The 27036-nt window shown below is 37.8% G+C and overlaps 1 protein-coding gene across 5 annotated transcripts in view; it reads right to left on the bottom strand.

Annotated features, from left to right (window-relative positions):
- The window catches only part of LOC135073839 (sorbin and SH3 domain-containing protein 1), a 186913-nt gene that overhangs the window by 16647 nt on the left and 143230 nt on the right, over positions 1-27036 (bottom strand). For 3 of the 5 annotated variants that reach the window (XM_063968052.1, XM_063968054.1, XM_063968050.1), the window contains 13 exons: positions 20760-20938; positions 19579-19744; positions 16019-16114; positions 15159-15298; positions 14768-14834; positions 14591-14626; positions 13646-13868; positions 13089-13203; positions 12731-12763; positions 11990-12055; positions 11144-11238; positions 10484-10653; positions 4120-4179 (listed from right to left, as the gene is read on the bottom strand). In XM_063968052.1, the coding sequence (XP_063824122.1) occupies positions 4120-4179; positions 10484-10653; positions 11144-11238; positions 11990-12055; positions 12731-12763; positions 13089-13203; positions 13646-13868; positions 14591-14626; positions 14768-14834; positions 15159-15298; positions 16019-16114; positions 19579-19744; positions 20760-20938 (1446 nt within the window). Of the gene's footprint in view, positions 1-4119; positions 4180-10483; positions 10654-11143; positions 11239-11989; positions 12056-12730; positions 12764-13088; positions 13204-13645; positions 13869-14590; positions 14627-14767; positions 14835-15158; positions 15299-16018; positions 16115-19578; positions 19745-20759; positions 20939-27036 lie in introns of those variants that run through there. The other 2 variants (XM_063968051.1, XR_010257714.1) reach the window with 2 other exon arrangements.

Genomic DNA, 27036 nt, shown 5'->3' with positions numbered 1-27036 from the left:
AAGCTTCTAGGTCTGCTAGAAGTGCCTTAGAATTTTGATGATCGGTGAGTCAGTCAGTGAGTCAGTGAGTCAGTGAGTGACAAAAATAAGTAACTTTCACCCGTTATAATTCCTAAACTACTGGTTCAAATTGAATGAAATTTTAAATATACCGTGTCTTTACAATGCCTGCATAGCTTATGAAAATTCAGCCTTCCACAACGAAGTTACAGGCAGTCGAAAATGGCCTGAATTGCTTCGAGAAAAGGATGGTACGGCCGTGCCGCTTTTTTGCTCGACTTGGTGGGGGCACTGCCGTGCCCCCAGATAGGAGTTCTTAATGTTCTTTATAGAGATTTCGATTCGATAAAGTTTTGCAGTTAAAAATTAGGGACTGAAACGGTCACAAAAAAGCAAAACTCGAGTCTTTCTTAACGATCATCCAGTTGTCGATTAATATGACTGACCGGTCGTTTATGGTTGATACAGATCGACATTTTTCCTACAGAGAGGGACTTGGGTAGTGTAGTAAGTATTTTCGAGTATTTTAGACACTTTACGCAAGTTCCGTCACAGTTTACTGTATCTTTTTTTAATCAAAAATCTAAACCCCTGTTTATGGTTTCTTGGTCACGTAGACTGAATAAAAAGTTAGCGAGCGGGACACTTTCGCTACTTAGTTCAATTCATGTAACTGTGACAGTGACCGTTGTATTGTTTCACAAAAACATCTCATTTGAAACTAAGAATTTCGTTTCTACTCTGAGATTTTATTACTTTATAATAGCCATTACAATCTTTGTAAGCTATTTTCTAGCTGTTGATTACCACTCGCTAATGAAACATGCTTGTTATAACACTTAAATTTCCAAGAAAATTAAATTTTTATATTGTGACAAGATCAATTAAACAATAAATAATATATTGTACTACATATTTTATTTCAGTCACAGAGAAATAATTTCTTCGGATAGAATTAGAATGCGGTAAGGAATCTGTGTTTCACCACAATTTAAGCAAGATGAAGGTATTCATTACGACACGACCTTCCCATTTCATAATTCTCCAGTCAGCCATGGCATGGCCAATGTTGGCAAGATCAGATTTCTTTTTTTTTGTAACTTAATCTAATTAGAATGGCTTATTTCTAATTAGTTTCTGACGATTCAGAATCGAAAGGTCAACAGACAAATGATAATTATGAATTCATAATACAAGTGGTCTCTAAAAAGGTGAATTCATTAGATGTGGTCTCTAAATATATTTTAATCTGTTCCTTTATTTACGAACACTTTGTACGGATGGTTAAATAAATGGACTGTACCTATTTTGTATTTATGAACAGGAATCTATTAAGAGTCTTTTATAAAGTTCCGGACTGATATATTTTAACTTGGTTATTTCATAATTTTACTGGCTTATTAATGGATAAGTTATGATTTATCCCGAAAGTTGACTTTCAGGATACTGACGAGACAAAATTAATTTCAATTTGATGAATTGGGTTCCGTATGGCATGTCCTGAGATGGTATTATTCTGGTGGTATTATAATGGTGATGGTATTATATTGCAACTGTGTGAAGTGAAGGCTGGTCAGTTTGGCAGGCGAAATTAAACAAAATTATTTTAATTTTTTTATCATAATAATATGTAGAACGGTATAAGTATGAAAGTTTATAAAAGAACGTAATATTTAAGTAAATAAACCAACCGTGAACAGTCATCCTTTTAATCTGCTTCAGGATGCCCATCTTAACTGTCACTCACACACAACACTGACACCTGTCAAATCGCGCGGCAGAATCGTCGCGAGCGCAAGCGCGGGCCCGCTGACAGCTACAACCGCAATGCACTTGCAACTTTCGTCTACCATAATGACTCCATCTCCCGCCTAAACTGAGGCCCTACTCCGCAATAGAAATCGACACACTCTACTACAACTATCCCTTTCACTCACGCTGGGATGCTGCCACGAGTAACAGCGTAAGGTAAGTAGAGTCGATTGATCGAAATGGTTGAAACAGAGTAGATCCTCAATGCGTACTTTCGCGTGCGCGTGAGTTTATCTCAGACGTTTTTTGATAACGTTGCGTAGCTTTGCTGACTAATGAAGTTATGATTTCAAAACAATGACTGCATTCCATTCCGTAATAGTCTAAATATATCGATGGAATGTCTATTGTAATTTTGGATACGACGTCTATTATAATTATAAGACAGATGATTTATGAATAATTTAGAATAATGTTTATAGCACGTTAACGATGCGGCTAATGCGGAAGAAGTAAAGATTGTCATCGCATAAACTAAAATAAGTTTATTAATAATTAAACAACAAACGAAAATTTTTTAAGGTATCGATCGTATAGAAGGTTAATTAGTAAGCTTATAAATAATATTATTATGACTTAAGACTTTAGACACTGGTAGGGAAATAATTTTACACTGCCACATTCCATACATACATCTCATACGAGTATTTAACAACTTACTGTACGGAAGTGGGGCATAAACATCTGGGTATATATTAGTTCTGTTCGCCCAATCAGTAAAGTCATGGATCGTGTGCCGTTTTTCTTCGTTTTTCTCATCAGTAGATCTCTCCCGAAGCTTAACTTCATTTTCATTGTGATCAGTTTCGTGTTCATCAATTAAAGACAAATTCGCAAGAGATACGTGCCTGTTTTCTTTTACTATTGGTGTTGCAGTGTCAGACTCCAATCTCTGAGGGTTTTCAAGCAATAGCAACGAATTTATCTTATAATCATCGGTCAATGCATCAGTATTAGCTACCTCTATGTCAGGAACCTTTTCTGTAGAGTCAACAGAAGGATTGGCATTCAGATTTTCTGATAACGGCACATGCTTTTCAATTGACTCATTACTCCTTACACTGTCTGAATCACATTTAGATATAGACTCGTTAGGACTATTCTCTTTTGTGAAGTAACCCTTATCATTTCCGTAATCTTCAGATTGGTCGTAAAGTAGATTTTTCTTCACATACTTATTCATTGCTCTTAACGATTTAGACAAAGATCCTGAGCCAGGAACGTCACTGAAGAACCCATCGTCTTCGTAGATCGTGTTATCGTTATCTAAAACGCAGCTCTTCCGAATTATTGTCAGCACACCGGTATGCGCTTGATCGCCTTCCATCATTTTCACTTTGAACTACTTTTTGATTACATCACTATAGCACCGCACTCGTCAGGTGTAGGATTTGCACTAAGTAAAACTGACGGTTGTATAGATAAGCCACACTTTATCTGTTTACTGAACGACCGATGATAATACAGCACTTGTCGATAATATTAATAATGGAATATTCTATAAAGACAACGAACTTCACAAAGTATCACAACAACACAATGCGCGGGTAAAGTCGACGCGAACTATTTACGCAAAAAAAACCGAACCGACAACTTTTGGCGAGCCAATCGCGGCGAATGACGCAAATCTTATGCTTGGAGATATAAACAATTAGATATCAGTGCTCATTTTGTAATATCTTGGAATTTATAAATGCAGCATTCGTTATTAATTTTAAATATAATATCTATCTGGTATCATAAAATACATATTTTTATTTCTCGCAAACACAAGACAAGACAACTCAAGCCGCCAGCGTCGGTCAAAAGAATAAATTAAGGTGGTCGATTATTTTGAACAAAGGCCATTGCTTCTTTTTTATTCGCATAGATAATACAGACGTAATTGCAACGTGTGGTAGCTCTCACGTTAGCCAAATTACTTACGGAAGGAAAGCTTGGTAATAGTAAATTACCTAATGTATTAATTTAATATAATTTAAAAAAAACAATAATAATGTTAATGTTTACACGATGTTGTGTTATGTATCATCATTAAAAGTCAATTAATAATATAAAAAACACGCATATTGAGTCCGTAATGTGTGTACATATTTTTTGTGTACATGTAATGCCTACTGTGACTTATGAATGTGGGTGGTCGCTAAAGTACCTAAATACACAGAGGGTCATCAAAAAAGTAGGTCAAGACATTATCTCCGATCTGTATTCTTCTTATTCTTATTATGAGTGACATACTTTAGTGTGTGTACCTCTATCGAAATATGGTGATATAGATTTGGTTCTAATAATATAAATTATACTTGCCTGTATCCGAATAGCTCCCGTGTGGCGTTCTCCTTGGAGGCTCTGGCGCCGAGTCCGTCTCTATTAGAGTACAACAAATTCATTGCGATAAAGATTCTATAAAACACCTGCATGTAGTCTAAGTCAAAGGAATATTGACATCGTTATGCATCAGTTTATTTTAGTAAGAGACTTCACGGTTTTGTTAGATTTATATTGACAACATAAAACATCCAACGTCGAAGGTATAAAGTTTGGGTAACGAGAAATCACGCAACACAGACACGCAGGAAGCCACGGCGAACATAACGAGCATCAATAAAACTTTGACAAGGAAAGCACGTCTTTGTACAAGTTACTCCAAAATAAATCAGGTTATGAAAGAAAAGTATGAACAGAAATTAACCTTGAAATGTGACAGTATGTCGTGACGGCGTGACGTAGGGCGCGAGGCGGTAGGGCCACGAGGCGGGCGGCGGCCGTGGCGGCGCCCGCGGGGGCTCGTAGCGGCTGGCCGGCCGGTGAACCGAAGGGTCGAAGTCTTGCTTGGCAAACAGATCACTTTTCAAAATAGAACTCAATTTCACCGACTCTTTAGGCACAGGCCGCTTAACCTCCCTTTTGACGGGCGACAATCGACCGCGCACCAATGCACTGGGATCTTCAATCGACCTGTTGTTATCGCTTCTCCTAGGAAACCTATGGGCCACCCAAGGACCCGCTAAATATGGTGCGATATCTCGAAGCTCACTCATGTCAGGGGCAGATGCGTATATCTGACCGAGTAACGACATGGCTTCAAATCGGCGCCGAATGCGATCGACTTCCCCAGCTCTACATTCCGATGCTTCCTCCGCGGACCTGGATCTGGGTGTTGTGCGTCTACGAAGAGCGGCCAGTTTCGATATGATGTCGATATGGGGCATGTAACGATTGGTGGGACGTAACGGCACCCTTGCCACAGGAAGCATGTTTCTCTCCCGGCGGTTGGAAAATTTTTCGAAGGAGGACCAATTTTTTTGTAGAACATTTCGAGCGATTTCAGGATCGCTGCGGTGCCGGCGTAGCACAGCGCCAGCGGCAGACGGTGAGTCGAAGCGTCGCGCGAGGCGGCGCACTTCTCCCGCCCGCGCCAGGTTGAGGTAAGCGCGCCAGTAACGCTCCGGGTCGGGCGATGGGCTTCGACTGCGCCACACTGTTTCTTCGCTAGAACACCGTAGCGTGTCGGGCGTACGCCGGTCCGTACCAATAACTTGTACTTCAGAATGCGGCGACGGTGATCTTGAATAAATTTCAGGATTGGATGGTAACGATAAAAATTTATTCTTTTCACTTTCACCGAACAGTTCTTTAAAATTTGTGCACGATTGTGATTGAATCATTACATTTTTTTGAGGTTCCTTCTCTTTTTTTTCAATGAATTCACACGAGCTGATATTTATTTTATCCTGGTTTAGTTTTTCATCTGAATTCTCCCTGGCGTAATGTATGATGCTAGGTAGTTCCGTGGCATTTTTAACTGATTCGAAATACTCGACTTTTCTTTGAACTTCCTTGCTGGGACCGCGATAAATAACAGTCTTATTAGAAACGTCTGAGCTAGCAGTGTCAGTTTCACTTGCTGACGACACGTATTGATAATCTTGCTTCTCACTTGGAAAAATCATAGGTCTCTTTTTCTCTTTACTTGTATTAGACACATTTGGGTTATTTTCTGAGCTTACACTCTCTGCAAGTGCTTTTTCGTTTTTTGATGGTAATACTTCTTCACGTTTATCTTTCTCCTCCTTATCATTGGCAGTTTTATTTAACTCGGTGGCTTTTAATTCGTCTTTTAAAGAAAGCGGTGCAGAATTATCAAATTTGCTTATTCTGTCCAAGATTTCTTTGCTGAGTGTTTGTGAAATTTTCCTTTTTTCATTTTCACTAAGAGTCATTTGAATTTTATTTACATTATTTTTCAGTTCTTTAACTGAAGTAATAGGGCAAGAAATGGCAGCAATTGACTCTGATTTACTTAATCTTGTCTTTGGATCATCTTCAGGAACATATTGCGGGGTGACAAGTGAGTTACATCTCACATGTAACGAAGAAGAAGAATTTTCCAAATCTTTTGAATCCTTTACATCAATTGCATATTTGTCAAGTTCTTTGTTTGATTTAGATTCCAACTCTTTGCTGTAAATAGCGTTAAGTTGATTTTTCAGTGCGTTTACTTGTTCCATAGATAAACTACTCCAAAGACGATTACCAAGCCCAATCTTTTTACGAAGCTCACTCAAAGAAGTTTCTGGAGTTAAAGAAACTGTTGGTTTAACATTTACACGTTGATCACTTTTATCACCAACGTTTTTCTTATTTATTTTAAACGCTGTCTCAGCTACGCTGGTGCCACGCCAAAGTGGTTTATACGTATCTTTTGAAGGAGTTTGGTCTAATTCATTGGAATCAAAATATGAAACTTGTTGGAAGTGATCTTTGAGATCTTCCACAGATTTTTCTTTAATTCTGAGCCCCCATTCTCTATCATGATTCCACCTGAAGTCTTTTATATCTCTTGGATAAAATAAGACGTCGTTTTCGATTTGTGCTATTTTAAGTTTCAGGTATAAATTATTTAATTCTTCTTCAGCTCTTTCAATCGCTCTTATTTTCTTCCAACGATCGAAATCAATAATTTCTTCGTCCTTTCTTCTATGTCGCAGATCAGAATTTGACGTAGTTTTTTCTAATTCGGCTACTCTTTCTAGGTATGTGTAGTATCTGTTTAGTTCACGGAATCGTTCCGACCGGATTCTTGTGTTTTGCATATCAAGTACATATTCTTCGTATTCGGGATCGTGGGCATTTAAATTTGAATCACTTTTGGTTTTAAAGGGAACATTTCGTTCCACTATTTTCTTGTCAGCATCTCCTGCGCTTCGTGTTCTCAGTACACTTTTTAGAGTACTTGTGCTGTCTCCAATTTGCTTTGTGTTTTGCAATCTTGCATTATGTATTCGACGATATGATGGGGACCTGATTGTTACAGGAGATGTAGACTGACTTCTGCTTTGGCTTGTAGTTTTTTGTTTCCTAGTCACTTTTGGCGACACGGGTCTTGATGTTTGAGAGAAAAATATTGTGGAAGGATACTTTTCACGATCCTCTTCAAGTTCTAAGGTTACTGATTTAGTAAGACGTTTTGTTACTATGGGTGATACTGGTCGTGTGGTTTCAGTAAATACGATTCTTGTTGGAGACTGTGATTGACTTTGAACTTGAGGCGAATGCCTTACAATTTTCGGAACAACTTTAGGTGATATAGATCTTGACGTCTGGGAAAAGTACAACCGCGATGGCGATTCTGAAGTACGAACTGGAGATTCTTGAGGTTTTTCTTTTTTGTAGAAAACTATAGTCGGTGATATGGGACGAGAAGTTTGAGAAAAAAATATTTTGTTTATTGGTGGTTCGCTTCTACTTCTAGTAGTCGCCAATGATGATGTCGATCCAAATTCATCACATTTAGACAAGCTATCAAACTTACGAATTTCATTGTGCATTCTACCTGGCCAAGATATGGAACGTGGACTTTGCACTCGTACTGGACTCGAATGTCTATCCCACATTTTAAATCTGGACAGTGAAACTGGTTTTCGATGAATCAAATAAGTGTTCAAAGATTTCGCCTCCCTGTAATCTTGCGGGAATGATTGGAACATTTTAGCTTTCTGCAAAACTGACGTGTTTGGTTCCAAGATGGGATAAGTTGCAGTTGGGATAACAGATCCACCAAGGAAAAGATGTTGGAAAAAGGAATCTGATATAACAGCATCTCTTGTTTCTTTGATGTCGTTAGCGTAAGAGAACCTTTTATCAATGTTTTCAAATGAACCAAAGTTCAAAGCTTCACTTGATACGTTGTCACCAAACTGACTTTCTGTTTCCGAGCCCGCTGGCGACTTTATTGTAGCCTTTTTAATCGATTTAGCCGTTACTTCTTTTTTAATATTTTTAGTTTCTTTTGCTTTTTTACTACAAGTTTCATGACACGGAACACTTCGAGGACGAAGGACAACACTATCTAAAGATTTTTTCTTCTTTAAATTAGTAACAACCGCCGTTTTTATTTGATTTTGTCTTTTTATAGGCGATGTTGAAATATTAATAGATGACTTCGAGATACTGGAAGTGTTTTGGAGTGGATTACTTTTCAAAACTTTTGTTTCTTGCTTTGTTGCCAGACATGGGTTGGATTTTGCGTGTATATTCGAAATCTTCAATTTTTGGACTTTCTCGGCGGTACGAACCATGTCTCGACTCTTGTGAGTAACACTTGGCCCTGGTGACTTTATTATAGTTGTTGCTGCTTTTGGAACTTTGGGGGAAACCACAGTGTTTGTCCGAGTACTAGATTTTGATTTAATTTTAGACATATCGATTCTTTCGTTACGTTTTTCTGAACTCCACAGTTTGTCTAATGACGTAACTTTATCTAAGATACTAGTTATAGGCGTTTTCCTGCCAGCACCTCCTTCTATTACGACAGAGGCCTGAGAAGTTCCGTATTTGCTGTGCATAGAATTTGAATACTCTGTGGGCATTAGCGTCCTTCTAGGCGAGCCAAAGCTGCTCGTGCCCGTATTTTTTCCGTCATTAGAAGCTTTTTTAGCTAAATTAGAAACATTTGCTGAACTTTTCCTGTTTACATCTGGCGGTGCCGACGTAGACATATTTCTGACTTTGTTCAAAGTTTTTTCATTATTAGCCAGTGGCTCTTTTTTACTTATTATGCGAGTATTTTGTCGAGTTAGCTTGTGACTAATCTTGTCTTTTAAAAAGTCTACATTTGACTGTGAATGGGATAGAGTACGTTTTGGTGATGTTGATACGGGTCTTGTAGATGTTACTAATCTTAACGTTCTACTATTCTTGGAGGAAATTCTTCTCGGAGGAGCAGGTGGATATTCTGGGGCATCACTTGGTACATTGACACTTATGAAAGATGGAGCTTGTTTCTTGAATTTGGCTTCTGGTTCTATGCTAGTGATTGGATAGCAAATGACTTCGTGAAACTGCGGGGTCTTTTTGTGTACTCTTATCTTCGTCAGCGTGGATGATATCGGAATGTATTCTATTTCCGATTCGTCTGTGGATTGTAACCGCTGATCAGTGATTCGCTTTCTTCTTTTGCTCCATGTTAGATGTGATAAAATCGTGTTTCTTGTGCTCCTGGAATATATTTGTGATTTTCAAAAGCTTTTGCTTATCTAAACGTGGTTCTACGAATGTGCCGTATCAAACAATACTGTGAGTGTACAATGTGCCTGTTTAATTTTGGAGTACGCTTGTTCATGCAGCGAGTTTTAATTACCTTGTTACGTAGCGAGCCGAAGTCCCAGCACCTCGTTATTGTAATATTTTGATTAGACTAAGAGATCATGCATTTAGAGATTGACTTACCTCACGTGGGTTTAGTAATAAACTAAAGTGTACGCGGTAAACAGCATCATCGAGTCATTACGGGACCATTATAATGTGACCTTGATATATCACGTCCTACAGTTGTACCAATGTATGGGTATGTGGTGTGACATGGTGTATGCACTAACCTTGACCAAATTATACAGTTTATTTATAAAATTTTGAAAATAGAAGACCTTATTCTATTGCAATGAATGTGTCTCATTTAATACTATGGAGAATACGAAGAAACATTGTGTAATTTACACTTGTCGGTAAAAGAAATAAGTCAATTATTAAAAATTTAGTCATAAATTAAGAAAGGGTAAATATTTTAGTAAAACTGAATACAACTACCAGAAAATTAATCTAATGGGTAATAAAATTAACCACCGACACCGAAACAGTAGATAACAGTTAAACCATGCATTTCAGACCAGCCTCATAAGAAATAGATATAATGTTATTGTAAAATACAGTAATACATCGAATTATAATCCATTCTTACTTTCCAATTATCACAAATTTTTAACGTCTCTTTCACTCCGTATCCTCATTCATTTTTACTTAACGCAGCAGAACTCTAATTAATAATTCATTAAGTGTAATCAGCAATACCAATTGTGGAGTGAATAAACTTGAAATTAAATTTTAAGAGCTGTTAGAGTTTTTAAGCCAACAACTTTTAGAAATAGATTTTTTGTGTCGAATAAAATCGAAATATAACCTTAACCACTCTATTTAATATAAAGGCATTATACCTAGGTTTTTGTCACATACACATTTAGGGAAACTTCGTGATAATACAAAATCGATGTGTTTCTCTGCCTTAATCCTTTCACTGCTTCCACTTAAAAAAATCATTTCTAGCTTCGTTATATCCCCTCCCTTATAAAAGCTAGATTTACAGCTCTTTTTCTGTTTTATTCTAATGCCTTACCTGTCCTAGGTGGCGCTGGTGAACGGAATCCTCGGAGGGGGGGCTCCCCTCCCGCCTGTAGGTCTCTGTAGGCTGCCCGTCTTTCAGCGGGGGAGAGGGGGGCTTCTGTGTCGTCTCGGCGACGGAAGACTAGGGTGGAGTCCGATTCGTAGCCGGATTCTTTTAACGCCCTGGAAAAATAATGGCGCTGCAGATTTTTGACTACATAAAAACCGTCATGTATAGCGTAGGACTACAAGCATCTAGATTTTTAAGGAAATAAACAATCTCATAATTTCCGGATGCTTGTGGATCGGGCCTAGAGTCAGAAAAGGACCGTGCAACACAGTAAATCATAGCAATGATTTACACAAATCGTAACTAGTTGTTGGGCAGGCCTCCCACTAGGTGGACCAACGATCTGGTGAAGGTCGCGGGAGGTGCTTGGATGCAGGCGGCACAGGACCGATTTTTGTGGAAATTCTTGGGGGAGGCCTTTGTCCAGCAGTGGACGTCATTCGGCTGAAACGAACGAACCAGTTGTTTGATCACTTTACGTATCATTTGTTTTACTAAAGGTCTTCCACTGCTGGACAAGGCCTTCTCCAAGGATTTACGTTAATAATAACAAATTCTAGAAAAAATCTTCAGATTATATTTTTTTGATGAAAGCCTTCTTACCTTGCCATATTTGATTTGGATAAAATAGTCGATGTCAGATCCTTTTTCTCTTTGGGAGAGGCTTGAGGTAACGAGGTGGTGCTCGAAATATTTTGCTGCAAAAAACAATACATGTAAGAGCTGCTTCATATGAGAAAATTAATAAGTTTTGAGTTTATTACTCAAATCCATGCCGAAAATATAGATCAAGCTTTACTACGCGTATTTACACACACATAGGCAAGACTCAGCCTAAGAACATGCTTAACAATTACACTCAAAATTTAAATTTGAAGTCAAAATGTAGAGTGTATAAACCACAGTATAAAAAATAAAATTATTATACGAGTATACAGTTTCATAGATGGCATATTTTGTCATAATTTGGTTTTGCCTATAGTATGATTTTTAAAGTTGAAAGAAAATGTTTATAAAGTAAATAAGTGTCTATGTTATAGATTTAGAATTCGATAAAATATACTTAACCATTACAGCCCTAAGAAAAGTATAAGTAGAACAAAGGCCAGCATGCGTATGATTCCCATGATCTTAAAATATTTACAACATTTAATCCTAACTGAAAGTCAGATGTTTTATGAATTTAATTTCATTTGAAAAACAAGAGCGAACAGTTTTGGTTTTCGTTCCAAACCTTTAAGAAAAACAAACTCGTGCGCAATATATGCATACAGCGCCATCTACACATTTTAATTGGAACAAACGCTCTACAAAACTGAAGACAGCTGATTGATTACGAATCATGCTTCTTTTGTTTTGATTTAGAGTGACTTTCAGTTAAGATTTGAAACAAACAGCAAAACACCAAAGGCACACATACAACAGGCAGACGAACGTGTTAAACCTTACACTCTTTTGTATGGCGCGAGCGAGCAACGTCGTGTAAGGAGGCAGGGGGGAGTTGTCGTCTAGCCACTGTTAGTGCGCCACCACCCGACAGCAATGGAAATACCGTTAGTGGATCAGTGAACAGTTGGTAATATCCGTTAACATTGGAAAAGGGACGGGGCTTTACAAGGCTACCGGGCTACGGGTTCTAGAAGTCAGTTTTGAAAATTATAAATAAGGGATAGGTAGAGACAAAGAAATAGGTCGGTATCGGTTATTGGTTCAATTTGAATACTTAGAACCGTGTAACGTAACGAATTTTAAAACACGATTCAATTTGAATCTAAATAATAAACTCAATCTTTGCGAAAGTTTGGATCGAATTTAGAGTGTCGTTTCATAAAAAGGGCTCAAGACTTTTTAAATCCGAGAAATTATAGAAATATTTTAAATATGTATTTATTGACTTCTAGAATCCGAAGCTTAGGTGGTAAATGTGCATTATTTCGAAATTTGCGGGAGCGGTTGTTGCGTTTGTGTATTTTAAAATATTATCGTAACTCATTTTAGTTTACTGATAGCATCATATTGGGTATACTGTACAAATTAAATTATTATCACAATCAATTTGCTCAAAAATATTATTATTTAGGACAATGATCGTTAAAAAATTTACACAATCAAATAACAAATTAAATGTACATTGAATGTTACATAAAAAAGTTGTTAAACACACATCAGAAATATAAAAAGGTTTCGTACCCCATCAAAAATGTCCATGACCTCGTCCCACCACTAGAAAGAAAGAAAAAAACTATTTTTGCTTTCTTGCGTCTGTGATCAAAACGTTAGTTGTGAGGTGGATAATGAGTATGCCAATTTTATATCAATGCATTACTAAATAAAACTTAAAATTCACTGACATGATCTTCTAACCAAATGAAGGTTGCATAAAGTTGACAAACTCCCAAAAGGCATTAAATTGTCCTTATAATAAACATACGTATAATATTCCTTGAGCATTCGTGGGTGATGATACCATGATGGATGAAATGTGATGTGGCAATATCATGAAATCTATTTCTCCAATTGTAAATGAATCGAATAATTTTGTTTGTACCTGTTTGGCTTCTTTGTCAACGACAGACGATTTTCCAGGGACGTAGTTTTCTATCCTTCCAGGTTGGTTTTTGTATACTTCTTGACTAGCTCTTGCAGACGCTAAGGTGCTATATCTGAAAAGAAGATAATGGTATTCTGGTTATTCTTCAGTTTTTGATGAAAAAATGGACGCGTTGAGTTGAGTATTTCGGGCACAATCTGGGTACAGCTAATAGACACAAATATTGTTTTATCAGAAAAAAAGATAGATTGCTTAAAAACTAGTTTCAGCACGGAGTCAACCTAAGCACTGGTGAGATCACCATCACATGCTTTGATCCTGAATCAGAGGTGACCTGCTATGCCCCCTTTCAAGCTCTGTAGGATATCCGATATTTTCTGCTGGTGGTACAGGGTGGACAATCTTTTTGGACGGGTCGTGAGAGGATTGTGCCGTCTCTGCAAAGTCTTTGGGGGCCGGTAACGTCACTATAGTACATTTTGCTTTATGTGCTTCTATCATGTCTGCTAAGCTTGCTGTCAGATTTATTAACGTGCTCTACATTGTGTACTTACTTATTATTTGGCAGGTAAGGCGACGTAGCATCGCTGATCCTCCTCTCTTCCTGAACAGACGCGGTCCTCCTCCTTGGCCCTGTGGTGACGTCACTGTCGTACGCGTCACTCCACGTGCTAGAGCCGAGTCTGCTGAGCCCTCCTTCGGGTTCACTAAGGTACCCCGATCGAGGATCGAAGTACGCGTACTGGGATTTGTTCGTCACCCGCTGGGGTGGTTGACCTGTAGACACATTATTCTGATTACGAATGATTGAGTAAATTATACATCTGAAATCGCCCCCTGATTCAATAACTGTTCATTGTATTTTAAAGTTCGCTCGTATAAGGATAGGGAATGCAGCAAAAATAAAGCTAAATGTCTAGTTAAATCCATCACCTTCGACCGTCCCAAGTCAAAAAATATATCTAGAGTAGCTGTAAAACTTTAAAGATAATTATAATCCTAACAAGAATATATTATTATTGAGTCGGAAAATAATGTATGAATCAACGAGCATGTGTAATATAATAAGTTAAAATTGTTAACTATAATTTCAATTGTTATTTCAAAGCAAAGCGATAAAGCTTATAATTAAAAAAAAGTTTATTATTTAATTTATAAAGTAATGTAAGTCATATAACTCATCATATGATATTATAGCGTCATTAGAATTGCCTATATGATTTGTATTATTTTTTAAAGTTAGGGTATAAATTAGATTGCTTTTAATTTATTAGTAACTTATTCAGAAATGAATCTGGCGAAATGTTATCTAATTGAATATGGATTAAATACTTCCTCTTTTTTAAATGTCATCTCATTAATGAAGCAAATGTATATTTACAATGGTAATAATTTATAATTTATGAAAATTGCTTTGTCATAATGTTAATGAATTTAATATGCGCCTGTGTTAAGCAGCCACCAATGTAAATAAATTTGGAAAAGCATTCTATAATCACCTCGGCGATTTTTGTATCGTATTGTCACATAATCGTCTGAAAAAGAAACATTTTAAAATCTCTAACATCTGTTTTCAACTGACATAGTATAAAAATAAAACTCATATCTTTATTACTCAATGTCCCGTGATATTATCACGCCGTATATCTGAGATAAATTTATAAAATGTTACTTACCGTCGTATTTATTTTTGTGTATTGTGTCGTACATCTTTTTGTACCACCTTGAGGGGTCCTTAACTTCCTAAAAAACAAAATTTTATCACTTGAATTTTTCCATGAAAAAACGTAAAAGGATGCTCCAACGAAGCGAAGTAAGTTCGATAATTCGTTGTAGGTAGCTGTAACTATGTTTATCTCCCACGGTAAAGGTAGGTAATGGCTTGTTTAGGAAAATTCTTGTCTAAAAAAAGTAATGTTTAAGAAATCATTGTTAGGATGAAAGACAAAAACAGGGATTCTCGTAATGACGTCACATTTACATTAGACGAAACGCATTTACTATGTTAAACGGTGTTAGCTTAACTTTGATAAATAAATAGGTCTTCAAAATCTAATAAAAACTTACAGATCTGAGTGTAACCGGCATGCCGTCTTTGGTAGTGGGTCCTATGCCTTCGACCTTGCGGGGCGAGTCGGCCATCTTCCGAGGGCCTCGCTCGTACTCCGCCTCGCTTTCGCTAGCGTACTCCTTGCGCAACACATGCACTGAAAATAATTTAAGTATAGAAATAAGTTTTTATTATGGTGTAATTATAGGTTTGGCACATTTTTTTTTACCTAACTATCACGACTATAACAGACTTCTCAACTGGCAAGAAGGCAGGATTGGGCTCCGACAAAAAAGTACGCGTCTCTTAAGTTGTGTAAGAAGAAGAAGAATTAAGAAGAAGAGCTTGTACTATTGACTGGTGTGATAATACTGGACGGAATATTTTTCGAAATCTCCAGGTTCTATCTGGCTAGGATAATACTTATAAAAAATAAACGAATGCTGTATTTTAGTTTACGCTCGACTGTCCTTTTAGCATTTTTTTTGTGAATTTTTAATACTTTCTGATTTTTATGATAACATGTAGGTAATATCACAGAATAATAATAAGTACTACGTAGGCCTAAGATGCGCGCCGTGATAACTTTTATCGACTTCAAAATGTATGGGCAAAATCGATAAAATAGCGTGGTAACCGCTTATCGCCAACTGGTAATACTAAAAATCGGCCTACATTTATAAAAGCCTGGTTGAATATTAGTCCGCTGCTATTAGCTATAGTTGCTCATCTACTTAGGCTGGGTTGCACCATCTTATTTTAACTTTGACAAACGTCAAAAATCTGTCAAACTCCACACAAAAAGCACCGGTTATCGTCATAGTTATCGTTAAAGTTAGGTGGTGCAACTCAGCCTTAGTAATGTATGCTACATTACCTGGATCTCCTATGGGCGGAGACGGTCTATCACGCGGGAGGCGCGCCGCGTCTCGTTCCTGTTGCAGGTAGCTGGATATACGCGGGATTTGGCCCTCTGGAAATAACAACACAATTTGTTCAGATAAATAGCTAGTACATAATTTACTACATGTTCTTTTTATCCACAGCGAGATTACATACAGTGGCCTTTTGATTCCTCCGACTCAGGTCAAAGGTTTTATCTATCTCCATAATACAACTACCAATTAAGGCGTGAAAAGATCTATCTATATAATTTATAAAAGCGAAAGGTCACTGATTGACTGACTTACTCATCACGAAATCTCAGAAACTACAAGTGCTAGGATTCTAAAATTTTGCATGGGCCCCCCTCCTTTAGAATTTAGAATGTAGCTGATCACTGAGACGGGATTTTGCTAAATTCAACCCCTAAGAAGGTAAAACGAGATCAACGCATACGAAGTCGTGGGCGGCTGCTAGTTACGAATAAATTATATTTATGCCAAACAAATAATTAAGAAAACATTCAATTTCTCTACTGTATCATCTACAAAGGTGAAAATCTAATTTTAAATATCTCTCCCGAAAAAATATTTCTCCCACAAAAGTTATCCCTGATTTTTACGTAAAAGAAAAACGAGAAAAATAATTTTACGAAAAAGTACAATAATGACTTTTTCTGAAGTAAGTACTTATAACTTTAGGCAATGTTTGTTATGTAATTCAGAGAATCAAACCGTAAAAAACTGTCCTACTTATGTTTGATACCGTCACAATACGTGACGACATGTTTCAATAATATCGCATGACGGTTTTCACCTGCTAGTTACGAAGTTACGTCTCCACCGTAACGGGCGTATCGCGTATCGGTCGTATGTTTGTCGTAACTGGACCCTAGCTAGGGTTGTCAAAGAAGGGGTGCGATGGTGAGCGACCTCCTCGTGGTGCACCCTGGGCAACGTCCGCGTGGTCTGTTCACGCGGGCGGCTAACTTCTCACCTGCGCGGCAGGTCTCGTCAACTCGGCGGGCCTGTCGGGCAACCCGTAACCCACAATTGAGTGGGCCGGGGGCCGTCGAGGCATTTGCCCGGGCCACGATGCAGGGGACATCTTTAAAAACCCCCACAGGTGGGGGCTGGCGGGGCGTCTGCCCGGGCCCATTCTTTGGAGGGCCGCTCTCGGTACTTCTCTGATCAGCAGAGCTGACCGAGCAGCGGCATAGAGCAGACCGTAACCCGCTACGGCGGGCCGGGGGTCCTGTTATACCAGGGCCGCGAGGAGAAAACCTCTATAAAAAACAACTGGAGGAGGGGACTGGGGGTTCCCTCGAAGCCAGAGAGGCTTGCTCGTGAGCGAGCCTCTAGCCTGAGGCGGAGCTGCGGACGAATGTCCAACCAGGACAATAACTCGCGGCTCCGTTTCTTTGGGCTCTGGTGGAAACCGTCGGGTTTTAGTGGGTAGGCCCCGCCTTTAGTGGGTTGGTGGGGAGAGTCCCACATAACCCACTGGCCGTCCCCATAGACCAGTGGGTATGCGCAAAGCATTTCCCGACGAAAGAAAAAAAAAAAAAAGGGTTGTCAAAGAACTGACATTTTAATTGTGTATTTTAATGGAGTACCTATTCTAAATGAGAGCATATCTTATAAATATTTTCGAAGAAATAGTGTCTGAGGTTTGGTTTGGGTGCCTGGCCTGATATTTTATTTTTTCATTTTCAGTTTTTGACATATCGCTTTCAGACAATTTTGTTTAATTACGGTAAAATTATTGACATCTTTATTCTGATGTTTACAAAAGACATGATTAATGGTTTTCAAAACAAGCAAATCTTCCTCAGAATCTTTGTAAAGGTCCACAAAAGTTTGACTTGAAAGTTTGACTACCTGACACTTTATGGTAGGTACTGTATTATTTATTATTTCTTAACTAAGTAATTTGTACTGCTGTTGCTCAACCATTCCATTTTAGACTTGCCAACCCTATCATCGGCAATCGTTAAACTTAAATAACACCAAAGCCGACCCTCGTCAATGCCTTAATATGTGACAAGTTATTTACTTTTGTACTAAAAATATATTATAATAATTCTGAGCAAAAATATTGATCGATTGAAAATCATTCTCATTTGCATAGATGATATTTTTGTATCCATATTGTGACTAACGTGCGATGATTAGTGTACCGTTGTAGACCGCGGAAAGACCCGGGCATGCCCTGACTATAATTGATTCCAGTGACAGATTTTTAAGATAAAACTCTTGAGCAAATCTCAGGACGACCCTTTTATTGTTCCAATTGGATAATGAGAACGAAACAAAAAGGGCAATTATAAGATTTCCGAAGGATCTGCAATGTGGCTCAGCTAATTAATGGAAGTTCGCCGGCAATTAGCCGTCAGTTAGGCGGCGTGCCGCCGGAATAAATTATAAGTCGGCGTTCTGAATAAAAACTTAACCAAATGACACCCCTTTGCAAACATTTCGTAGAGTGATTGGGTTGACATTCTTAAATACAAATTCTATAATATAACTTATTTTTGTTCGTTCCTACGCCCATATAGTCAAGATATACAGTTTGGTGTCCAATGAAACTCAACAAAGAGTTAAGTAGGTGAACAAGTACCGTAAAGGTTCCTAAGTTTTACAAAATCTATTAGAGGATCTCGTTTTAGCTCATAAAACGCTCATATTGGTAGCGGGTATCATGTAAACTACCCAATTTTCTCCCCAGTAGGTAATGCTGAAGCGTTATGGTGGGTGTCGTTACATTACACTGATATACTCGTATTAACATACGCATTACACGCCAAGGTAATGTCTAGAATCACAATCATAATGGCAGCCCCTTGTACAGACATCAACACATCAGACTACACATTTTTGCTCGAAAATAGCATTTATTACAACCACATAAGAAGCCACAATGTTTAGGTAAATGGACCGTCTTTACCTACTTAGCGACAGAATAACAAGTATAGTTAGCGAACTTGTGTAAATTAAAGTTCAAAAAGCAAATTACGAGCTGGAAAGTTAACGGAATTCGTAATTCTAAGGATTCCTATTTGGAAGAGGTAAAAGTTAAGTTTCTGTAGTAGGTATTTATGGCCGTTAAAATCATATTGATATTCAAATTTTATAGCTTCCTTTTATTATTTAGTATTCAGTACACGTTTTAAAGTTCTGAAGTCTGATAAAACACCTGCCAAATGCTAACTCTTTTACGAGTTTTGTGTTAAAATTGCTCGTCTCCCAGCTTTGTTACAGTCAGTCTTACATACGTTAGACATACTGTACGCGTGTAATACATACATTTTGGTCATTATAAATACGAACACTTGTGGTTCCAACATAGTTGCTAGTGATGCTCTTTCCTCGTGCTTTTTGCAGCAGTGTGACTGTAGGGTTCTGCGCTTTGGGCGGGCGGCTACAATCCGCCCAAGTTTTTAAAGCACTAAGGTTGGGTTGCACCATCTTACTTTAACTTACAAACGTCAAAAATCTGTCAAACTCTATACAATGGATACTGTTCAACTACGGTTAGGGTGAAGTCTGAAATTACCTCGTGCTTTTTGCAGCAGAGTAACGGTGGGGTTCTGCGCTTTAGGCAGTCGGCTGGTGTTGCTCACTCCGCCCAAGGTGTTGAGACCGGTGACTGGAGCACTGTGAGAGGTGCGCAGGCGTCCTTCGCTCTCCGAACCGCTGGTGCAACCGTTTTGTTCAGAGTTCTGCAATAGCATAATGTTTTTATTTTTAACTGATCAAATTATTACAGTAACAGATAAGATGTAAGGTTTTGTTGTGCATTTTTTTTGTATTTTGTGATTTTAAATTGCTCGCACTCTGCATAACTTTCGATTAACTTGTAAAGTTTATCTGTGGAAACATTAGGCTACTGTACTGTTGTTATTTTTTAAGTTCACATGTATAAACTCATGCTGTTTGTTTCCTTAATAAAGAAAAATAAAATAACATAAAATAAATATTGTTTAGTATCGGCTACCTATTTATTACGCATGTATTTCCAATGCTGCTATATTGACTGGATTTAAATAAGTAGCGAAACATTTTGTCAATAAGCCAAACTTGTTTGTTCCTAAGCTAATATTGTTTACCTCTGTCAATGTGATTATAACAATTTTTCTGTAACGAAATTCGCGAAACTTTGTCTTCTCTACCTACGTTATTAAAACATTTTACAAGAAGTAACTTTTCGTCCGTTTTCAATATTTCTGTGAGACGCTATAAAAGTTTACGAGTTTAGCTTTGATGTTAGATACTTTGTTGTTCGGATATGCTTTTTTAACTAAGAACACTTAGGCAATCCAGTTTTATTACTTTCCAAGGTTGATTGATATCAGCACTTACTGAGGTGTTATTATAGCACTCAGCACAGAAACCAGGGTTGTGGAAGCCCGTTTTTACTTACCTCGAAAATATAACTAAGTAAATGTCAGGACAACCAAGGAGCTGAAGGCTAGGGATGAATAGAAGTTGTTCCACCAACAAATTAAAGCTCTAAAATTATTAACAAATGTAGTGCCCATCATCATTTCAACCATGGGATTTCCACTACTGAACATAGGCCACCCAAATGATGTTATCTGGCCTGAAGGACTTGCGCGGCGCCTGGGGCGAAGGGCCCGCGCTGCCCGGCGTCCACACAGGCGGCGGCGGCGGCGGCGACGGCGACGAGCCGGGACTGCGCGCGGGCACCGACGCGGGCATTAATTGGAAGCTCACCACAAATTTACGGCGGGCGGGCGGCGTCTCCTCGAAGTGGACCGGCCTGAAGGACTTGCGCGGCGCCTGGGGCGAAGGACCCGCGCTGCCCGGCGTCCACACAGGCGGCGGCGGCGGCGGCGGCGGCGCGCCGGGGCTGCGCGCGGGCACCGGCGCGGGCGCACCCGGCCTCCACACGGCTGGAAATGTAAAACAAATTTCAATTATTTTTCTTATTAAGAGGCCCTTTTCAGGCCACTTTAGGGCACTTTTACATCCTAAATAGAGTTGTAAAATTTAAATGTTTCGCTCTCATAGAAACATAATTTCTCGTAAATTGTTCATATTGTCGTTATGTCATAGTAAAATAATTATGTAATTGACTATTTTAGTGCCCAGGGTAACGCATTTGTCGGTAAAAAAGCATCTTAGCAATTAAGTTTGTAGGTAGGAGCCTAAGTAGGTACTTTATCAATGTAAAAATATTGCAAAATATTATAATGTGGTCGAAAAAATCATTTTTCATGTTAGTTTACAGCAAGCATTCAGCGCAATCGAGATTGATAAAGTACACAAAATGCGGTGAATATCAGCCCACACACAAGGTAAATCTATTACTTGAGGAAAGGGCACATGAAATGTGCTAATCCGTTAGGTTGATTGATAACCGTCAACATTCAATTTGTGTTTTTTCACACGTTCGTACCATAATGCAGTAAATCTCGACCGGCGTATGTTTGCTTTAGTACGGTCGTTTGCAACAAATTGGGTTAGTGGTGGCGCGCCCAGACTACGTAATCGCTTAACCTATTAAGCCCTGACATGATCACGCCCTGGATCTTCCATATTTACCGTCGCCGATACCCCTTACGTTTCCGTACAAGGGTAAAGTTAATTTGCCACATAATTTATTCGTTCGTCACACATTTTTAATGTTTCATACGTCTTTTCCATCGTATAGCTCTTAGCAGAGCGGTCGGTGTGTCAAATTCGTCATAATCTGTCGTCAAATCTGACCAGCGTAGGGAGTGTAAGTCAAATCTTCGATTTGCCTCTGGCAAATTGGAGCCAATCCTGTTCCTACACTGAATGACTCGATGATGATGACAATGAGAATGAATACGCGTCAGTTTCTGATCAGAAGTGTGACAAAACACATGCTTTTTGCCGTGACGAGTCGACTCTGTGGCAATAACCCCCGTACAGTACACACTCGCGCTTAATCAAAATGGAAATGATTCGCCGCTGTTGACATTGTAACATTTACCCACATTCCTGACAGCGCGTGCTATGTGTCTTATGTGGCGCCTGCTTTAATCACATCATAGTCCAGGAGCTGGTGTGAATCACATCATAGTCCAGGAGCTGGTGTGGCTTTAAGAAAGTTTATATTAAAGCTTCAATTAAATGGACTCCTCTCCTGCCTGATCACACTTTACAGCAAAGAAACTGCCTCAAGCAGTGCCTCTAGAATTTTAGACAATGTTACGTCAGATAGGATAAGTATTACTTATACATGATGAGGCGTAAGTATTGGCTCAATTCTAAGCTATTTTTAATTCAAACCTTGTCTATGATATGATGAAAACTCAGTCATTGATGTATTTTAGTTCCTAATAATCTCTCTTCAAACATTATCATCAGCACTGGTTTTCATACGTTGTGTACGGTTACATTACCTACATCTAAACCATCACGTAGAGTGAATAAAACATGCGGCGGACTCTTACCTTTTCGGATTACATTTGCCTCTATTTGTTACTTACAAATCTTCAATGACATCTGCTTGCTGTTTATGTTATGTACGCGTCGACGTGAGCTTTTTGTATTCAAACCAAAAATATGGTTCCTTTGGAACCACACAAAACGAAGTTTGGTCTTTATTGTAGTTATAATATTATGTTGTGGTAAATTTTTGTAGTTAACAATTTCCGATCTTTTAAATTACATTATGTAAACAATTCTCTACAAAAATGTTACACACTCTTCCTATGTTTCTTTGTGTTCAAAACACTTAATTTGATAGCACTTCGCGACACGGTCCGAATTCCGGATGATTACACCATTCGCCAGTTAATTGGTCATTTATCTACAACTCTAGGGAACGTGTGCCGACGTCAAAGTAATCGGGTGAAAATAAATTAAAAAGTGGGCTAAAAGCGGATTCAATTAAGGCGCAAGTGAGAAAAATCCCGGGTATATTGCGCCCATGGCGGTATCCATCCAGTGCTGGGGTTGCAAGCGCCGAAAATTCGATCTTGCAGGATATATTTTTTAGATTTAAACGGGTTACCAGCACTCGCTGTATGGAGAAAAACCCAGACTCAATTTTGAATTCGGTCGTTTTTTAGTCTGACACCAGTATGTACTGTCGACAGCATATCAGACTATACGTTTTTGTTAAAAAAAAAAACAATTACAACAATACATGTATTGTTGTTTCTAAGGCTTTGATTGTCTTTGATTGTTAGTGTATATTATCTATACCTGCTTGAATTAAGTTAATATAATAAGATCATGGTGTAAACAAAACTTACTTTTTATTTTAATTTAATGAATAAATTGATTAATTTATCAGAAGAATCTAATTTTCCTTCCCCATCTGCCACATTAACCGTCAGCTCGTAACTAACGGGTTAAGTTTCCGATAATTAAAGCTTGAAGTTTTTGTGTGACTAGGGATTTACGTGCAATTTTCCGTAGTTTAATGAAGAAATAATTTATGTAGGACCACTTTGGACTCTGCTAGCCTCATTTTCACGCCCTGAGGTTCACTAAAATTACTTTGATTTTAGGCTAAACTAGTATTAAATACGATTTTTGGACTAAATAAAAATAAAGTCATAAAAGTTTGTCGTGATTTGCTATACATGGAAATTAAAACATTGTGTTAAAATACTTGCTGTGGTAACGTGTGTGGTATGGTTTACATTACATATGTCGGCATCCGGTAGAGGAGCAAGTACTTAAAACTTTAAAAAAATGTGCTATCAACTAATGTAAGTCTTTACTTTTCAATCTGAGTATGGACGATGGCACATTCTAAGCATTTTTGGAAATGTCTGTCAGATTATGGTGTCGACTGTACGCACATATCGAGTCAAAAATTCCTACTTCGATTTTTAACTACCCAGTGCTAAAATAAGACACATATTTTTTATCCTATAGTCGAACACTTTACCGAGTTTTATTATGAACAAATAGAAGAATATAGATCTGCCTCTCATAGAGGGCTTCAACTTTTCTCGTTACTGTGCATCTGTTTGCGGGGCTCTCACGGTATCAGTCCACTTCAGTGCTAACGGCATAAGTTTGAGTGGCCATGTTGTAATAAGTTTCAGATGCAGTTTTTACTTATATCACATCATTGGCAGGCAATAGATATTGAATATCAAACTAGTTATCTCTGCGAAAATATTTTTTGTTGTTGTAATAAAACATACAGGGTGGCCAGAAAATAATGGATTATCGGAAAAGGTGAAAATTATTAACATAAGAGTAAGTATCTGAAACCCAGTTGAATAGTTCATAAAACATTGGGTAAGAAGCAAAAAGCACAGAAATAAAAGAAATGAGCTTAAAAATAGGGAATTACTGGTTGGCTCTTTTACTCCTATTTGGCCACCAGTGTATAATGATCATTATTGTTAAACCTACTTACTAGGTATGTGTATATTTAATAAAAAATAAGTATAATAGGTATGTACCTAACGTGAAATCAATTTGGCCACGTTCGTACGGGCTCGCGTCGCGAGGGTTTCAATATGTTTTTCACTACCCAATAACGATTATGTAGGGATTCTCATTTCCCGGACGTGGTATTCAAGCGATACCAATCTAGTTATCGAACGAACTCGCCACGATATTAAAATCCAATATTGTATACCTCCAGCCCTGTATATCATGCATTCCACTTCACAAAATTAAATTTCGCTGCCCAGCGGCTGTAAGGGCGAAATTATTCGAGTATGAAACGTTATTAGCTCAAAAACTCCACTTATCTCCCCGCTCGTAATTCGATCTAACAAAAGTTGTTACTTTGCCCAAATGTTATTACATTTATCGGTCATAGACAACATGACACCGTAACTATTGCTTTTTTGTTAATTGCAAAATTCAGGCAGTTTCCTCAAAATTATAATACTCAGTCTCTCTTCACATTAATGAGACTTGGAATGAGAAGAGCAGGAAAACCAAGCAATTAAGCTAGTCAAATTACTTAGGTACCAGAGAATAATCACCTTTCGTAAATAGCTGTCTACAGCAGTGAAACACTGTCATTATTGCTGGGCATTTATAAAGAGACAAATGAGCAATGAGAAATATTATCGCGAATTGAGCCGCGGAGAAGAAAAACTGGGAGGAAAGGACGCCATTTGTAAACGATTCAGTCGAGGGCAGGGTTTTAAATATTTTCTAAAGAGATGCTGATAAGGGCATTGGTTAAAAGAAAAGAGACGCGAAATAATAGAATTAAAACAGCCATGTTCTATTTGTACCACTTTATCAAGCATTTACTCGACATTGGCAGTAAGAAACCTCCCATAGAAGAGGTTTGGTTTCGATTATTAAAAAAATGGGGCTCTTTCAATAAGGTGAATTAGACTTGGCCCCATGAAGTAACAGTTAACCTTCTACACAAAATTAGTTCAATGTTCGCCTTATCGGACAGATAAGTTAATTCACTCGAAACATTATTTAAAGTGGACTTTAAAATTTTAGCCTAAGGTTCAAAATTATTTTTGTAGTACTATTATTGTATTGACAACTAACCAATCTAGATGCTACTTCATCGATTTGTTTCTTGCATTTATTCGTGTCCCAATCACCTGAGACAGAAGCTTATTAATAATTGCTCATTTAGAGAATTGAAACAAATGTTGGTAAATTACAATTACAAATAGTTCACTAGCAGATTCATTCCAAAATGTCTAAAATTTATAGACTACAAAGGCCTAACGGGCCTAAACAATCTACGTTAGGGCGTTACATAAAAGGCAACACTAAACTACAAAATTTGTTTTGTAAAACATTTTGCTATTTGAAAAGGTGTAAATGGCTCTAACAAGCTCTCATACCGTTGCCATTCTAATTAATTATTTAGAATGATGCTTACTTTTCCGCAAGCGAGTAAAATTGGCTGTATTACGTTTATTTCTCCATTAATTAAAATCCTTCAGAGGGCCAACCATTCAAACTGGCAAAGTATTTAATTTGTAGATAACGTCAAATCTTTTGAGATGACTTTCCGTAGCGATTTTTTTGTGCCAAGTCCATTGAAATTTGGACTCTCACAGGAACATTTTAACGTATACCCACTTGAATATAACAACAAATATTTGAGACATAAACTAAATTCTTTGTTGTCCTAAGCAAATAAATATACAGTTCATAGCACTCAAACTACGTTTAATAATGCTTATTACTACCAATGTGTGTTCTGCAAATAAATTGGAAAGAAACAGGAGCACGGGAAATATTCTTGGAGCCATTACATTACGGAGCCTGTGGGGTGGACCTAAGCTGCAAACTTGTATCCCTGACCTCAAAGAGGCTTTGTAGGTCTAATACAAGGCTTATTAATTAATTTTCTTTTATGTTTTACGCATTACATGAATTTTATTCTTTGAATTTTTTGGCTTGGATTATGGAAATAGAAAAGTTGATCACCATCTATATTTGTTTGTAAAACTTATTGGTATAATCTTTAGCCTGTAATTGCAAGACATATATGGTTGAATCAAGTTTTTGTTTAGTTACTTAACACAAAATCAACAATGTCTTTTAACAGGACGACATAGTCAGACCTTTCTGCAAATTTTTAATACATATTTGGTATCATTTTTTGTGTGAGATTCGAGTTTATTTAAGCTCAATGTAAGTAAATGGTACACCGTGTGCCCGTAGACTGTTTGTAAACAAGTTTAATCAGGTCAGCAAATAAAGAGGGGAGAATCTGTCCAATCGACATACCAATGGAAGTTCATTAAGTCTTAATTATTTTAGACATAATATTTTCTATACCTTTCACATAAGAATTTTTGAAACCAATATTGCGTACCTTTTATACGTAACATACCACATTCCTTTCAAAGATATTACCGGACGAGATAATTAATTTTCCTTACCGCGCAGCTTTGTTTACAGTCTGCCTTAGATATGGGAAAAGACGCTCCAACTTACCTGTAACAATATCAAGAAAAGATTAATCTTAGTCACTGGGTTATGGCTTTATAGGTTAGAATAACGAGTACGTTATTGAGCCACTCAAGTATCGATTAATTTCAGTAATTGATTT

This window comes from Ostrinia nubilalis, chromosome 8 (assembly GCF_963855985.1).
Source record: "Ostrinia nubilalis chromosome 8, ilOstNubi1.1, whole genome shotgun sequence".
NCBI classification, from domain to species: Eukaryota; Metazoa; Arthropoda; class Insecta; order Lepidoptera; family Crambidae; genus Ostrinia; species Ostrinia nubilalis.
The sequence above is the reverse complement of the archived record's forward strand: the minus strand, read 5'-3'. Positions and strand labels throughout refer to the sequence as shown.